The sequence below is a fragment of the Ochotona curzoniae genome, unplaced genomic scaffold (genome assembly GCF_017591425.1).
Source record: "Ochotona curzoniae isolate NIBS_2020 unplaced genomic scaffold, NIBS_Ocur_1.0 contig_430, whole genome shotgun sequence".
NCBI lineage: Eukaryota > Metazoa > Chordata > Mammalia > Lagomorpha > Ochotonidae > Ochotona > Ochotona curzoniae.
The window spans coordinates 4,487,051-4,505,176 of NW_024466219.1; the positions used below are offsets into that span (position 1 = coordinate 4,487,051).

The window sequence follows — 18,126 nt, forward strand, 5'->3', positions numbered from 1 at the left end:
ATTGTAATCCCACAGATCCCATCTTATTTTATCATTATGTTTGCCTAAATTTTCTCAAATTAGTGACTCTTAAGATTAATGGAATTTTATATGGACTCAAAAATAATTTCAGCTAACAGCTATCAAAGATATAACAAAGCGAATGGTAGTGAAAGGATTTCTGAGGATATCAAAGAGTTGAAATATTAACATGAAAAATGACATACTTTACGATGATGCATGTTGAAGTGTACTCCATATCAATGCTCGGAGAAGATGAAGGACTGTTAGTGAAACTACAACTTTTGCTTACTTTGACAACTATTCAGAAGTTCTGAACCAACAAAAGTAAGGTATACACATTTTTCTTCTCTTCTTGGGAAGTTAATCTCCTTAGATGCCATGAATTAAAATCCAGTTTATGAACATACTTTTTTTTTTTACAATTAATGGTGTGTTTCTTACAAAATGTATGCTACCATTTTCAGAACAAATTGTCTGTCAAGCAAGAAACACAAACTCACAAACATTTGTGGTGAATCAAATTATTGCACATGCCCCAGACATACGAAGTAGAGTCCTATATTACAGAAATAAAAAATAATTATTTAATCACATTGTGTATGCTGGATGTATTATCATTTTCACATCTTGCTTTTTCTAACAATTAGAAATATTCAAAAGGAAAGTCTTAAATTTTATGACTTTTCTAATACTTCTCAAGTGCCTGTGAGCTCTCAAAGAATAGTGGAAAGTAGAAAAATAATAAAAAAATATAAATGCAAGGAAAATTAATATCCTAACTTCTCTACAGTTTCATAGAAAACTGATTTTAACAAAAGTCCCTTGTAATGAGTTCAAAATTCCATCTTTAATTAAATCATCTATTCTGTAATATTAATAATTTTGAATCCATTCAGTCATATTCCTTTATTAGCTTTAATTCATATATAACTGTAGTTATAACACAAACCAAATAATAATTATTTAGACAAAATGGAATTTAATTTCTCTTTAAAATACTAATAAAGTGTAAACATTTCAGGAAGAATAAGATGGTTCAATATTTAGAGCTAAGCATCATGCCTTCTTTTTATAAAAAAAAAAATAGTTATTTGAAAGTCATAGTTACAGGATAGCGGGAGATGAGAGAGACAGAGGGAGATGCTTCATGCACTGTGTTACTCGTCAGATGATCCTAACACCTAGAGCATGACTGGGCTGCGTCAAGAAGCTGGGACTCCATCTTGACCTCCCATGTATGTGGCAGGGTTGAAGTACTTGTGCCATTTGCTTCCTTCTCAGGACCATCAGCAAGAACATGAACTGGAAGCTGGAGCCTCCAATATGAACAGGTGCAGCTCTGGGATGCTGGAGCCTCCAATCTGAACAGGTGCAGCTCTGGGATGCTGGAGACTCCAATCTGAACAGGTGCAGCTCTGGGATGCTGGAGCCTCCAGTCTGAACAGGTGCAGCTCTGGGATGTTGGTCTCATAGATGGTGGCTTATTGCCCTGTGACAAAATGCCAGCACTCCCTATTTCCACTGACACTCAAAAATTGTAAGGAATATTTAAATCATAGTAACAATGTTTATTCCTTTGAGCCTTTATTATTTCTTTATGGTGAAAATATTCTTAATATTTTCTCTATATACAGGAATAGGGAAAGGAAGAAAATGGCATGTACGCTTAATTTGGGGATGCAGTTTAGATGTCTCATGCCTCCCTTCCGTGTACAGTCATTTGCACAGTTAACCATATATCCATTCTGGGGGCAAGGGAGGCCTTTAAAGTATGAGTATGCTTGTGTTCAGTTAAGCTACAGGCTGTGTGGTAAACGAGACGGGGCAAAGGGAAAAAGATCTCATACCCCAGTTCTGTTAGGTCTTTATGGAGGTGGTGAACTGATCTGGGGCTGTATTGACAACACGGGATTTAAGGAGACAAGATTTCTTCAGATTTACACAGAGTGAGAACTATTTTCATGTAAATGCAGAGGAATTGTTTTTCTTTTGCATGTTCCTGACATTTGCATTGATTTTGTCACAACAACTCTAGGTTGGATTTCATTTTGCTTTGTCACTTATGGACTTTCCAGGTGAAGAGGTTAGAAGGTAAAAATGATTGCATCTCCTGACAGATCTGGAGGGAGCTCCTGGTCCTGGCTTTCACCAGGCCTATGCCTAGCTGTTACAGACATTTGAAGAGTATTAGTAGATGAAATATCCCTCTATCACTTTGTCTTTAAAACAAATAAAATAAATTTAATAAAAATTTAGGGAAGCAACAAAAGTTGATTACTTCAAGGATGTCACATTATCATAGAAGTAGCACAGGCTAAGAATTACTACTCAAACAAGAATTTCAGTATGAGAAGTATTGAAATTAACTGTAAACTCAATGTCATTCTTTTACTACCAAGGAAGAACAAGGACCAACACTGTGATACAACAGATTAAGCTACCACATGCATCTCCAGTGTCCCATATCTGAACCTTAGTTTCGGCACTGGCTATTCCACTTCTGGTCCAGTTTTCTGCTAATAAACTTGGGAAGGCAGCAGAAGAAGGGCCAGGAGCTTGGGTCCTGTTACCCATTTAAACAATCAGAATGGATGTCTTAGCTCCTATGTCTGGCCTGGCCGAGCCTGGCTTTTGCGATCATCCAGTGTATCAGTTGGTAAATCTGAGATATCTGTGCTCATTCTCATTCTCTTTCTCTCTTTCAAATAATCTCATTGAATAATTCATAGGGTATCATTAACCTATCTACCATTCCACACAAGTTGTTCAAACCAACCAGCTACCAGGGAGGATGTACTTTGCAACACTCATTTTGACTTATTTTAATTGTCTTTTCAATATTTTAGCATGCATGAAAATGAAACATCCTTATTTCAATGAAATAACACATAAAGGCTGATAAAGCCTCCACGCAGACAGATGAAAGATAAATATTTAAAGCGGAACATTTTACTTCTAAAAGTGAAAAATCAATATGGCTGCTTCTCCGTGTCCTTTGTCAAGGATTTTTGGAAATACCCACTTTCTCACCTGAGATTTCCAGACTCTACCATGGTTTCAACTGCTAATGATTGCGATGGCACTGTTCTTTCCATAATATCATTTTATATTGTTCTACTGAAATATGGAAAATGTAAGCAAAATAAAACAAAATCTCACATTGGTAGTAACAGAGAAATATAGTTTAGAAAAGGTAAAATTCAGTAAACTTCTTCAGTAGTAAGAGATGCATATTATACTATTTGATGAGTAACAACCAGCAAAGGTATGCTAAATCTAAAATATAAAAGTCAAGAATAGCCTGTGGTAATTATTGATTTATTTAGCTTTGAAGTTTTGGAAAATAAAGATTCATTTGTGTTATATTGAATTCTGCTCCAGATCATACATCTTCATTTTATTCTAGTTTTTTTTTTGTAAAAGATTCAATTTTGAATTGGGCTTCCATATCCAGAGTTTTCCAAATACAGCCCTTTTGTAGCACCTGCATCCATCCACCTTGTTTGACTAACACTGAATGAGGCTCTCAGGGTGTGTTTCACCCCAGCCTGTGCTAAGTATGTTTCTATTACTCTACTCCCTGCCTGCATATGTACAGATGTGACCCCCAATGACTGGGCCTGACTCTCAGATTCCACAGATTGATGCAAACTGATGGCTGCCATTCCATGGGCACAGTTCTTCCCTGACATTCACACATAAAACGGTCAGCTCTGATTGTTTTGTTCAACAGAGGCCTAACTGATTCCAAACTCATCATATCTTCCAGAGCTTTCTACTTTTGACAGATTATTCTATTCCAATCACTTTTTAGGCTGCTTAAACCAAGATATGTAAAACATAAAGTTCATTACAATAGATGAAAGTATCTTCCCAAAGCCACAATTCCCTACTTGTACTTTTCCCCTGGGGAGTATGTCAATAGATAGATCAAAATATGTGATTCATGAATGCAATAAGAAGTGATATCAAATGTACAAAATAGCAAAACTTCTAGCAATGCTTACAGAGAACTTTAGCAGAGTGAAAAACTGTATTTAAAAAGACAAAAGTTCTCTAATAATACCTACCTTTTAATTCTAAAAGTCAGAAAGAAAAACACATTAAGTAGACAGTAACCAGACAGAATGATGATGGCAATTGAAAAATATGATAATAGGAGGAACATCATAAAACTCGAGAAAATTTGAAGTTCTGTTTTTGAAAGTGTTAATAAAATTGATAAACTTTTAGATAGAATGATGAGAAAGACATGGAGACATAAATAAAATGAAAAGACAATCCAGAAAATAGAACAAAATATTGGTATATAATACAATTGATAAAGACCTAGTGTCAAGACTACTTTTAAAAATAATAATGTTTAAAATATTTCAATATGTATTTATCAAAAAGACATAGTATTGGACAATAAATAAAATTTTAAAAAGTATAACCACCATTATTATTTATTAGGGCTAGGTAAACAAAAGTCATTAAATATAACCTCACAGCCAGTAATAAAGCTGTGATGAAGATAACAAAATGGAACAAGGATTGTAGAAGGTGTGCGATGACTGGCGTGATCATTTGTGGAAATGCTACGTGGTGTATTCACTTAGGAAATTAGGTGGAAGGTGCTTACCAAGGTGTCTTGTTACTAGTGATTCCTGTCTTTGGCATACACTCTGAATGAAAACATACATAAAACATAGGAATGCTCAGAGCAGCATTACTCAGGATGACTTGAAGGTGGAACAACCCATGTTTCCATCAGAGGGTGGAAGGATAAACAAAGCACCGTCAATTCACACTGCTAATGCTACAGATACTGCACGATTCCATCTATATAAAACGTGCAGAGCAGGTGAATCTGCATGGACATACAGTGAAGCAGAAAAACCTGCAGGGATCGGTAGCCTGGGTTAGGCTGTGGCATAACTGGGAGTGACTGCTGGTTGGTACTGAGAATCTTCCTGGAATAATGGAAATATCTTCCACTAAGATTGTGATGAGCTTATACAAATTTTGAATATATTAAAACTGGCAATATGTTATTTCAAAATGGAATTTAACAAAATATTGATCTTTAACTTTTTTTCAGAGAAAAAAATCTATAAGCATAGATTTTTGCCTCTTAAGGATTTTATTATCAAGCTGAAACAGAAGCATTTGCTAAACAGAGTATTGGCACAAATGCACACTTCAGTGAAGCTGTACTTCTGTTCTCTGTAGCCTTTAATTCTGAAGTATTCCTAACCTGGATTAAAATAAATAAAGGCATTGTTTTTTTGCATTAAATGATCACTACTTTTTAAGGCAGTAAACCCAAAAGTGATCCCTTCAATTCAGTGAAGACACAAAGATCAACGTTTGTCAACATGCATGTCAAATTTTCGGAGGCTTTTATAGAACGACTGACATAGGATGAGTTTTCTTTAAACACACGTTACATGAAAAATCTTGATTGACTTTACATGTAATTTACATAATGAGGACTCTTAGAGATTCTGCCAGCTACCCATGTTCCCAGCAGCTGTAGTGCTTCAAGGTTTTCTGTTCACTGCAACACAATTATCAATTGGAGTATCAAATGGAACAATTTACAGTGATCACACATTTCTGATAACAAAAGAATGAAAAACAGGTGTTATCCTGTAAGTCTCATTGTACTAATACTTTGGAAAATAACTAAATAACTATTTGGGGATGTTAGACCATATGTGTTCTGTTTTTCAGATAATCTCTAATATTATATAAGTTACATTGTGCCACATATCTTAGCATCTACACAAAATGTGCAGATGAACAATAAACAGGACTCACTGGCAAAACAACAGCTCTCGGTGCCATGGATGTCTTACCTTTGTCTTGGCAGGCTGATGAGGGGCTGCTTATGACACCTCTTGCTAAGGCTGAAGAGCTTGTGTACAATTTTCTGTGCCTTCAGGAACAGTTGCTTCATGCTGTTTTCCAGTTGTTCATAACGACGCTGAAAATTAGAATCCATTGTCCACAAGTGCATCAGAGTGGATGTGTTCAGGAAGTAATTCATGGGTAGCCTTTTCATAAAGAGTTTGAATTCATCTGAAAATGTTAAAATTCAATACTTTAATTACAAATAATTATTTCCTTTTCCCCCAAAAAAAACCACTTATTTCATTTTAAAATAAATGCAATTAACTATTTGTTAGTGGCAATGTAACAGAAGGTAGGATATTCTGAATCCTGGATGAGCATTTCCTTTTGTGATCCCCTTACGAGGAACTTTCATGCAAGAGAATCATTCTTGCAAAAATAAGCAGTTTGGACAGACAATCTAAGTTCAGCAGAGTTGCTCTGTTTTCTCTTTCTGATGGCATTTGAATTTGTTTTCTTTAAAATGCAGAGGTCATTTATTTTCATGCTTGGAATTAGTGCTAATAAGGCTCTCACAGCATTACATAATAAAGTACCTTCAGAAGTTCTTATTAACTCAGGGTAGAAGATGCACAAAATCAGTACTAAATTGTTTTATTAATATTTGTACTTATTTTATTAATAGTTAAATAAAACAAAGGAGCTTTTCAAATTGTGAAAGTTCATATTTAATTAAGCATTCTCATTATTTTTCATCAGTGACTATATAGATATAATGTATTATAGCAGTTTAAAACTGAAGTATATAATAAAGAGGAAAACTAAGACGTGACCTTCATCACAAGGTTTTGCTCTCACGTCAGTATTTGTCATGCTGTAAATTTCCTTTTTCCAACTGTCAGGTTAAGCACCAATAGAAATGACAGTTAATACCACACTAAATCAATAACTATCAGCTCTATATTAGATTATCTGAAGATAGAAAGATAATTCAGACAATAGCCAGTATTGGGGGAAAAGCAAAATGTTCAGCAGGTGAATGTGGTCACACAAAATGTGGTTCCATACACTTAAGGCAAAAACACTGTAGAATGTATTAGTGCTAATTCATGCTTAACGTAGATGAACCTTATTTATAGCATGTGCAGTGAAACTCATCTGATATAAAAGGGAAAAATATTGTAGGGTTATTGTGGTGGAAAGACTGAGCCCCTCCCAAAGTAGAAAACAAAGCAAATGCCAGTTCCTCACAGGCTGGGGGAAAGCAGAATGGAAGTCAGCACACAACAGCTACAGAATTTCTATTAAGCAGGATGGAATTTGAGAAGATTTCAGCGATGCATATCTGCATCTAATTAATAACACTGGATTATAGATCCAAAGTGAGAATAATAAAAATTTTTATTATATATTTCACCATAGTCCAAAAATCTTTAAAAAAATGGTTATACCTTTTGCTCCACATCTTTACTTCAGAAATAGCTGCTACAAACAAACACAAAAGTACTTGACCAAAATATTTTATTAAGGGTATCATGTTGCAAAAAGTTACATACACTGTATTATTGCTTTTTTCCCTCCAACATTTCTAACCACAAATCGCAGATTGGGAAAATATCTTCCTTGGATTAAAACAGTGAAACCACACTGTAGCTCCTGTTCTTTCCAGAAGGAAGTTCTGAATATGCAGTCTGTTTTGGCATGTATCTCTTGCACGTAGACACTGTCCAATGTAAATGATGTAGAAAGCACCAGAAAATGGTCATTTCATTCAATTTTACACTTTATCAATGTTAACATCTTTTAATTCTAAATTGATTATGTTTGGAAATAGTTGTTTTCAAATATACAGAGAAAGTAATAATATTTTTTTCAAATAAATTTGGAGAGAGAGCAGAGTGAGACTGCTCTTTCATCTTGGGATTCAGAGGGACCCTGCAGAGCTGCCACCTGCTACCTCTTAGTATGTTACTGAGAAACTGGAATTTGGAGTGGAGCCTGGACTTAAACCTAGGAACTCTAGTATGGCATATTCTCAACCAAAGCCACGCCTCAATACCTGCACAATGACCCATCACTAAAACAAAACAAAACAAAACACACACACAAAAAGCACACTATCAATCAATTTTATAAAAGCATGTCACATAGTTGACATCAGTTAATTTCATGTGTTACAATTAGTTTAATATTCATGCCAAATTTTCTGTAAATTGTTCAAAAATGCATTTCTCAGCACAGTGATAAAACAGTTTAGGTACAAATATTAAACTTCTCATTCAAGATATGTATTTTTATGCAGTTAGCAGCAAAATGCAATCATGAATATTTGAGTTGCTTCTTCCTAAGGAATTAATAAAGCGCTCTGTCATCTTTTTCTGAGTGGATACTCCTTTATCTGAGGAACATGGAAAAAGAAAGGAAAAGACATTTGTAGCTAAAAAGGAGGGGGGTAGGTGGGTGGAATATTTTAGTGCATGTATGCATCTGATAAGATTAAAATCACTTTTCAGTAAGCAGGGTGTAAATAATAGGCACATTTTAAAATTCCACTTTGACAATATCTTACATTTTGTTTGGTCCCATATGTATTTTTTGAGAAATCCTCTCTTTTGAATAAAGAGTTGATGCGTGGAAACAGGAAAGCATTCTGTGGATTATTCACAGAGCAGATGCCACTGCTTTGAAAACTAATCACTCATTTCATTGCCATCTTTTACTTGAACAATTTTGATAAGCCATATTGTATCGTGAGCATGCATATTTTAATTATGTTCATTGTTTCTTGTAATACGATGGGGAAACATTCTAAATCTGTGCATTTTTTTATCCTCATTAAGGAATATTTCAGAAGAGAATTCATTTTACCTAAGGGTATATGAGAGTAAATGATGGTTGAAAGTTGTTACCATGCAGGTTCTAACAAACAGGCTGTAACATGACACTTGAGTAATTACTTCACTATGAAATCATTAAGAGTCACTACTGACACTCAGCACAATGTTTACTGAACACCTGTTGTGTCCTGAGCACACAGTCATTTCTGTGTGTGACAGCAAGAATAATAAACCTCTCATCTTTTTTAATGACACAAAATGGTTTCAAATGCAGAAAATAACAGCTTTAAGATTGGAAATTTATCCTATTTAGAAGTTCATAGAATTGGCAGAAAACTTCATGTGGACATACTTAATTTTGTAAAATAGTAAAATCCATATTTCCAGAATAAATAAATGAAATCAGAGCACCACAATTGAATTTCATATAAGTTAGTGATTTATGTGACTACTGAGAGAAATACAATAATTCGGCTTGCCAGAAAATATTTCATCTTACAGTGATATCCAAGGCTTCTTGCTTTTACAGTAACAAATAAACACTGACTAGTCATATTTTTGAAAGTGTATTTGCAGAAGTAAATCAATCATCGCCATATAAAAATCATCCAGAAAAACCTAATGTAGTATATCTATAATTATTAGCAAGATATTCTAGGACTACTGGTTTCTTAACTGCGTGCCAAGTTCATGCACTGTTCTGAGGTATTCAGCCGAAGCAGCAAGGACCACAAGAGTAATGGATACAAGCACAATGTGTGCACACGGGTCTCAGGCCCAGCCTTTCCAAGGAGGTTCACTCATATCAAGTGAAGAACAGTGTACAGGGGAATGTGTGGCAATATGCTCCATAGCCTAGAAGCTAACATTAAAATAAGCTATGAACTAGTAGCAAGGCGCTAGATTATTCCTTTAAGTCACTAGTACTTCTCCATTAAACACGCGATGCTTCCTTCATTTTGTTCATTGTGTCCTATTTTGTGCAGGAGCTTCTAAGCTTGACATAATATATCTATCTAGTTTTACTTTGTTTTCTTGCACTTTGAAGGGTGGGCCCTTACAGGGTCTTACACTTAGGTATTTAGTCCATGTTGAGCTGATTTCTGCATATCAGTAAGGTAAGGATCTTCTTTTTTTTGTAAATATTTACACATAAAAGGACGAGAGAAAAGTATCTGCAAGCTGAAGAACTCAAATATATTCAACAACCACAAAACAAATAAAAGCAGTTAACAAATGACTAAAGGATGCCAGTGCTGTAGGATGGAAGACTGAGCCACCGTGTGTGACACTCATCCCACAAGAGTGTAGGTCCTAGTTATTTCAGTTCCTGGAGGCAGTGAATGATGGTTTAGTTTCTCGGGCACTTCTCACTGCCCTCCCTGTCAATGTGGGAGATTCCATGGGGCTTCTAGTTCAGCTGGTCCACCCTGGAAGTAAGCATCCCTTTTGAAAGTGACTGAACACACAGATAAAAGTTATTTTTGTCTTTGTCCCTCTCTTGCAATGTGTGTTAATGTTTTCTTTCAAGTAAATACATCTGAAAAAAGTAGCAGAGAACCTGCACTGATATTTCTCAAAGAAGAAACAAAGGTGGATAACACATTAATGAAAAAAGGCTGATTATCACTAGCTAGCAGGTAAAAGCAAATGAAGACCACAACGCCATATTTCTTCATTCCAATTACAATGGCTATTATCAAAAAAAAAAAAAAACGTAAAGAAAAAGTTGAAAAGGATATGGAGAAAGGAGAACTTCTGAATACCACTGGTGGGACTGCAAACTACTCTAGACACTAGAAAATTCTTTAAAAGCTGGAAATACAATGCCATTTGAATCAACAATCTCACCACTGTGCACAAAAGAACTAAAAGAAATGCCATATTTATGCCAGAGATATGGACGCTACCAGACAAGACTACTCATAATAGCCAGAATGTAATGTTGGCCAAGGTGTTCACCTGCTCATGAATACATTAAAGAAAATCTGGCATTTATGCACAATGAATGTAATTGCCACAGAAAGAATGCAATCCTGCTATCTGAAGCAAAATGGACAGAACCGGAAGGCAGGAAAATAAGTGAAGTGCGACCCAGAAGCACCAAAATGATCTGTGCCTGCTCATCTGTGGCATGGAGAAGAGGCATACAGCATTGAGCCACGCACAGCTGGATTGACAGAAGAAAGAACACAGCCTTAATGATCTGTGCCTGCTCATCTGTGGCATGGAGAAGAGGCATACAGCATTGAGCCACACACAGCTGGATTGACAGAAGAAAGAACACAGCCTTAATGCTAAAGAGTGTAGAGTTAGGACTAAAGTTTATGATGACCAAGTATGTATTCTATGAGCAAACTGAAGAAAGAAAATTCGATGAAAACTGACATCAAAGTACTGGAGATGATAATTTCCCTGATTTGATCTGCGCACACTATTCCTTTAGGTAATAAATGCAGATAATCATAAAAACAATTTTTTAAAAATAAAGTGCTTTTTTTTTTAATAAAATAACTAAACAAGGCTGGTCAGGTATTTCTCACTTTCCCTTCAGAGAAATCTAGTTAACCCATGGCCAGCAGTTCACTAATCTCTCCCTTTCTTTACCTGTTAACATGAATTCCTTCCCCAGGAAGGCATTCTTTTAGGCGCTTTAAATAGCAATTTAATTAATTTTCCCAACAATGCTTTATGCAAATTTTATTGGAGCAATCTTTATGCAGAATAGGTAATCCTTTCCTTCATAACTCTAGGATCAGCAAAATGCTTCATTAACACTATTGTATTTACATAATTATATTATGTGCTTATATCCTCACACATTTTTTCCTACTACTTTGTCGTTGAGATGAAAGTCGTGAATCTAAGTTTCCTTGACTGAGAAAAACAGTCATGAATACATACATTCTGTGTAGTCTTCCTGTTTACATTGGTGAATATGAAAATCATGCTCCGATATAGTTGATTATATATTTTTAAAGATAATCTATGTTCAGCGTTGCTTTACTAGATACTAACAAATATGTTCTGTGGCAAACTAAACTCTTAAAGTTTTGAGGACATATAATTGTCCTTCTGAAACAATGTAGTAATTATGCATCTTGCTGTATTTAGAAATGATTCCTAATGTTCTAAGTCCAGAGCAGAAGGGTCTGCCATTGGCTAACAGAAGCACTGTAGGAGTAACTGAGGGAGGAAATTGGTGCTTCATGGTGTTAACATCTTAAATAAATATTGTGAATAAACAGAAAACATGGGGGCCTCTCAATGGCTCAACTGGTCAATCATCCCCCTGCAAACACTGGCATACCGTATAGGCACCAGTTTGAGAACCGGCTGTTGCACTTTAAACCAGGATACTGCTGGAGGAAGCAGTGGAGAGTGGTTCAAAGCCTTGGAATCCTGGCTTGGAGGAAGCTCCTGGCTCCTTGCTTTAGATCACATGAGCTCCAGCCATTGCAGCCACTTGGGGAGTGAACAAGCATATGGAAGATTCTTCTTTCTGTCTCTCCTCTCTGGAAAGCTAACTTTCCAATGAAAATAAAATCTTAAAAAAACAAAAATAGAAAACATTGCACAAAACACTAGTGAATGATGAAGATACCATGTTCATACCTTACATTTTAAATATTTAAATAAGATGTCATAGAGTTATAAGTTAACATATAGGCAAAATATTATAGGTTCATATTTTTAAAATATTGGTGGCCAATCGACATATTTGTATAATTAAAGCATCTTGCATTAAAATAACATCACAATCTGGATGGTAATATTATGTATTATTAAATCACAATAACATTTTCATAGTAATAAAATGTCTAGTGTGCTGGAAAGATATGTAAAAAGCACAGGAGCAGTTTCTTAAACAAAGAAGACATGAGCAATGTAAATCTAAATATATTGGATAAAACGCTAAAAAAAAAGACAAAGAGTAGGAAGAGCAGTGGATGGAGACAGGAAGCAAATATTTTTATATTCTCAAAACTATTATGTATATATCACACTGTTAAAAACAAAGTAAAATTTAAAAATTTCACAAATCTTTTAAAAGAAAAAAAATGAAAAACTCATGCATTTTAGATAGAAATACTGACCACTTCTAGATATTATCAATCCAGTGCCTACAAGCAGATCTCTCCTACTTAGGTCTTCCAAGCTAAAGATTCAGGAATAAATATGTTAACAACAAAATCCAGTAACAGATTTTTCTCTAACCAATAAGCTAATAGAATAACCATCCTCCTTCTGCTTGATTGTAGTACCACACTTTTAACCATTCACTGACATATTGCGAGAACCAAGGGACTACCAAAGTTTCATGGGAAAACCAAATTAATGGATAGAAAATTAAACACTTTGCTTTCACTTCTCAACACAATCTATGTCAAGGTTTAATTAAATTTCTTACATACTCTCACAAGAAGCACATGTTGTCCTTTGTGAAATCGACAAGCAGAATGTCCTGAGATTTCAAAACACTACTGCCATACCTCTTCCATTTGACCAATCTGCTATTGTTTTGAGTGGGCTGTTTGAGTTTATGCCTCCTGGTAGCTACTCCTTTTACTGTGCTTTGCCTTCAAGATTGTTGATGATTCTTCAAAGAAATGTCTCAATATCTTGAACATACTTGTTGAAAATTCCCATTGATGTTTTGCCTTTGGGAAGAGTTGATCTGGGTGCAACAGTTTTAATATGTACTGAGGAAAAAGTAGGCTCCGTTTTAATTTTTCAGTGATGATTATGCAAGTTGGCCTAACTGTGCTCAGATGCTGGGTTCTGCTTCTGCTGTTGACCATCAGTCCTTTTCAATTAGTGCATGGACACAGATTTTCTTTCCATGTCACATTGACGAGGATGGTCTGCTGCTACAGGCTTCGTCTTCAAGGTCATCTTTCACTTCCTACAAAGAGCTATCTGTTCTTAAATTGCTGGTTTTTCTGCTGTATTGCACAAACAGTCGTGTTATAAATCAGCAATTCCATCATTATAGCAAATTTCATTAATCTTAACATAATTCATCTTGCTCTGATGGAATCTCTTCAAATTTTTATCTTCTCCTTCTTTAGCACTTTCAAAGAATATCTTATTCATATTTATTAAGTAATATGAGTTTATTTTGGTGTGAACTGTTTGAAATCCATGTACACCTTAATAATAATGTATATTTTCCCATGATCTTACTGAAGAACTCCCTAATGTCTCTCTCTCCCTCCGCTCCCTCTCTCCTCTCTCTTTTCTTATATAACATTAATTTGTTCTGGGACTAATCTATAATACATCTAGAATTATAAAGTATTGCCTCCAAAGCTGACAAATATGAAACTATCCTCCACTGTCTTTTAATGTTATTGCTCAGTAAAACACCTTTTATGCTTTAATAAAGCCTGCTTTAAGGGTTCTATTGTTTGATAGCTGTAGAGTTCTAAAATATGATACCTATCTCTTAATATTCCCTTGTCTTTGCAGTTTATTTATTTATTTGAAATTCAGAGCTGCAGGGAGTAGGGGAAACAAACACCCCAGTTCATGCTCCACAGATAGCCGCAACTATCTGGACTGAGCTATTCCAAAACCCACAGCCACAGGCTTTGTTAGCCCTTCCCTGGGGGTGGAAGGATAGAAATATGTGGGTGATCTTATCTATTCCCATCGCAGGCATACTAGCAAAGCAGCTGGATGGAAACTGGAGCCAACAGGTCTCAAGGCAGCAGGTACATGTGATGCCAGCATTGTAGGAAGTGGTATTAACTGCTGTGCCACAATGCCAACATCATTCCCTAATCTTCAATGGCAAATATTTTGCAATTTAATTTAAAATCACCATGAAATCATTTCTCTTATATAGGTAAAATACAAGATCAGTAAAATGGGTAAGAAATCAGAACCATAATTAAAAAAAAGAAACTTACATAGCAGAAAAGAGTGAGGCAGATAAAATGCAGCAAACCAGTGTATTTCATTGCAGGAAGCCGGCAAGCAGCAGAATAGCATCTGACCTCCAAGCAGTATGACTAAAGCTGAACACTTAACTCATTTTATAATCATGATCAGAACTGGCTGCTTCATATTTTCACTTTTGTTTCTTCTAACATTTCTAAAGAACTATTTCAGTTGTTTGTAACAGTTTTAAGCTTGCTCATCTTCTGCGTTTAAGTTACTGTTACAACTGAGTGAACTCAATGTAAGTCAATTCATTTCACTCTACTGGCCACAGGTACATAGTTTATACAAGAATTAACAAGATGCTATAGTGGTGCATAAAGCAAATGGCAAGTGTGTTCAATGGGTTTAAACTGGCCAATTCTGTAAGGCTGAAATTGATCAGGTCAGTAATATTGAAAATATGCAAAAAACATCAGTGGCAGGTGTTCTAGCTGTTGGTCTGTACTATAGGCAAGAACAGCAAATATCTATTTCATTCTGTGCATCCAATGAGGATGAGCATATCTGAATAACTCCTCCAAATGAAGGCCAAGTCACTGCCTCTTCATATCCTACTAATTAGAAGTACAACATGCATTAAATGAAGACACTGTAGCTAACAGTGTTCAGTGGCATGCACTGGGGTGGCAGATATGTACCCTTTGACATTCTCTAGAGATTGCTCCTGCTGTGTGACATCGGGATTGTTCCTGGCATCGTCTCTGAACCAGCATGTTAAGATTCCATGCTGATTCTCTGAGCTATCCAACTCTACGACTTTGAATGAATTCTTTTTCTGCTGCAGTCAGATTCCACTCTTGCGAGAATGTTGGCTGATAGAGCTAAATGAGGTCTAACAGGAGTTTAACACACATTTACAACTGTCAGTTCTGTGCCCAGCATTGTGCCATTTAAGTATTGAAACTACAGTAGCAATTATGATAATACTTCGTTCCCTACAAGATCTGAGTGTGGATTCAATTATGTAATTATAGTGAACACTTCAAACACATCTTTTACATGACTAGTGATGAGAAAATGTTAGTTGTTTTTCTATTTCATTCATTGCTTGTGTTGATCTACATGTGCTATGGGGTTGATTTTACACACATTGCCTATTTGATTTTAACAATAACTTTAAGCAATGGGTGATGCCTCTATCTGCATTTTACTACTAAAGAATCACACTTTTTACAAGTCCAGAAAATGATGTTGTTATTAAATAGAGCCCAGAACAGATTATGCCTGGAAAGGAACATGGCCCCTGACTCGAGATGCAAAAATTATTTGAGTTAACAGCAAAATAAAATCATTTTGCTTTTGAAGAGATGAAACTAAATTAAAAAAAAAATCAAAATCCATGAGATATAATTTCCGCTTATCCTTGTTGGTGAGATGTGTCTTCTGCAGGCAACATCTATGACGTTCAATGGATGAGTTTAAGCCGTTTATATTCAGAGTTAAATAGAATGGGTGGTAATTTGACCCTGTCTTTTTAACAATGGGTTGCTCATTGATTTACCCTAATGTTGTCATTATGCTGGGATGTTCTTCACATTTGCGTGACCCAATGTGCTTTAGTACCCAAAGCAGGATTTAAGTTGCAGGAATACGCAGAATTCCAGCTGCATAAGGATGAAGTAGTGTAATCCTTAAGCTAGATGATAATTAAAAGGATTACTTGCAAAGGGTTGATATTCAACAACAAAAGGACAACTAAAGCATAAAAGGAGACAAAGTTATTCTAAAATTATTTTGAATTGGTTTGGGTGGGTTCTATTCCTCTTCTTTGTCAAGAAAACATCTTTAAGTATCATTTGTAGAGCAGATTTGGAAGAGGCAAATTCTTTTAAATTTTCTTTACTGTGGAAGAATTTTATTTTGTTTTCAAAGACAAAAAAAGTTTTGATGGGTATATTATCCTGGGTTGCTGTCACTCCACTGTCTTCTTGCCTGTGGAGTTTCCTGTGAGAAGTCTCCTGTGAGTTTAATCAGTGTTTCTTTTTATGTCAGTTGATTTTTTTCACATGCACATTTAAGGAACATTTCTTTACGTCCAATTGACAAAAGCTTGATTATCATGTGTCATGGTGAAGATCGCTTTTTTATTATTAAATTATTCAAAGACTCATAGATCATACAGAAGCATCATTTTCTTCAAAGAGGTACTTGATTTCCTTTTCATTTCTTCAACAACACCTTAATCATTCAGTAGCATGTTATTTAACTTCATAGCATTTTTAATTTCTTTTCTTCCTGTTGTTGATTTTATTTTGTGACTTCTCATCTAAGACATTGTATAATAACTTTGTAATGGAGACCATCATATCAAGATGTGAGGATATAATACAGTATGTATTTCTGCCTCCAGATCAAAGATGAACTCCAATGAAATTGTTAACTATATCTTCACAATAGAATGCTGGTCTCTGCCATTGTCCATGCCTGCAATGACAGACTTATGACTGTTTATAAAGAACTATACTCTAGTAATGATATAGGAGAACTATGGGGAAGGGAGAGGGGATAAGGGAAGCCCCAGAATTTATGGAAATGCATAATAAAATAATAATAATAATAATAAAAGCAAAAAAATCCAAAAATGTTATTTTGCTTTTGTGTGGTATACTTTTCACAAACATTTGTACTTGTAATAGCACAGCAATCAAGGACAGGGTGGTTTGCTGAGATGTGCTATGAATCTATTTTGAATTATAGGATCATTACACAATGAAGCAAACTCTAAGAAAACTGGGAAAATATTAGATCCAAGGGAAGAGAAAATACGGGTAGTTTTATATTTTCCCAGTGTTTAGGGAAATTTTTTAAAAAGTTTGCTTATATTTTCCAAGAATCTAAAACAGCAGAGTACACATATTATGAATTATATATATATATATAGAAGGGAGGTGCCACTGTTTTCGACCCACATCCATTTTTCTCTTATTACAAGCATGGATCTTTGGATTTGAGGAGGATTGCCACAGACCCCGGTAAAAAGCCATTTCAGGCCTCTGATGGATCTACAATGGCCATCTGGCAAGGAGACAAATTCTGTGTTCTGTGCGATACAGGATATGGGATATGGGAGACTCCTAAGGGTCTTGTTTTGCACTCAGGTTTAGGTTTTGTCCTTGTCCATTCTTGTCCTTTCCAGGTGAGACCAAGGCCAACACGGCATCACCCATGTTGCAACTAGCAGCATGGAATCATGAGAAAGGGAGCCTGCTTGGTCATCTCAACGAGGCGGGACGAACCTTGAGCAAAGCATGGCAGTGCTGCTCTGTGCAGACGTTGGTGCCTGCGTGAAGGACAAGGAAGGGTCTAAAGTGAACCTCAGCCTCAGAACTCTGACGTTCCTGATACTGTTGAGGATGGCTACAGAACTTGTGCTTGTATACTTTATGTGCATTAACCTTAGGAAGCTAGACATCTGTCTCTTGGTTCAGTCACTTAAAATAACAACTAGCCACATTTACACATAGGACATCGCATCAGGTTGTTTCTTAATTTATTAGTG

The 18,126-nt window shown here is 35.6% G+C and overlaps 1 protein-coding gene across 3 annotated transcripts in view; it reads right to left on the bottom strand.

The window, feature by feature from the left end:
- BRINP3 (BMP/retinoic acid inducible neural specific 3) overlaps window positions 1-18,126 on the bottom strand; it is a 397,330-nt gene that overhangs the window by 70,727 nt on the left and 308,477 nt on the right. For all 3 annotated transcript variants that reach the window (XM_040985188.1, XM_040985190.1, XM_040985189.1), the window contains one exon: window positions 5,847-6,069. In XM_040985188.1, coding sequence (XP_040841122.1) covers window positions 5,847-6,069 — 223 coding nt within the window. The remainder of the gene's footprint in view (window positions 1-5,846; window positions 6,070-18,126) is intronic.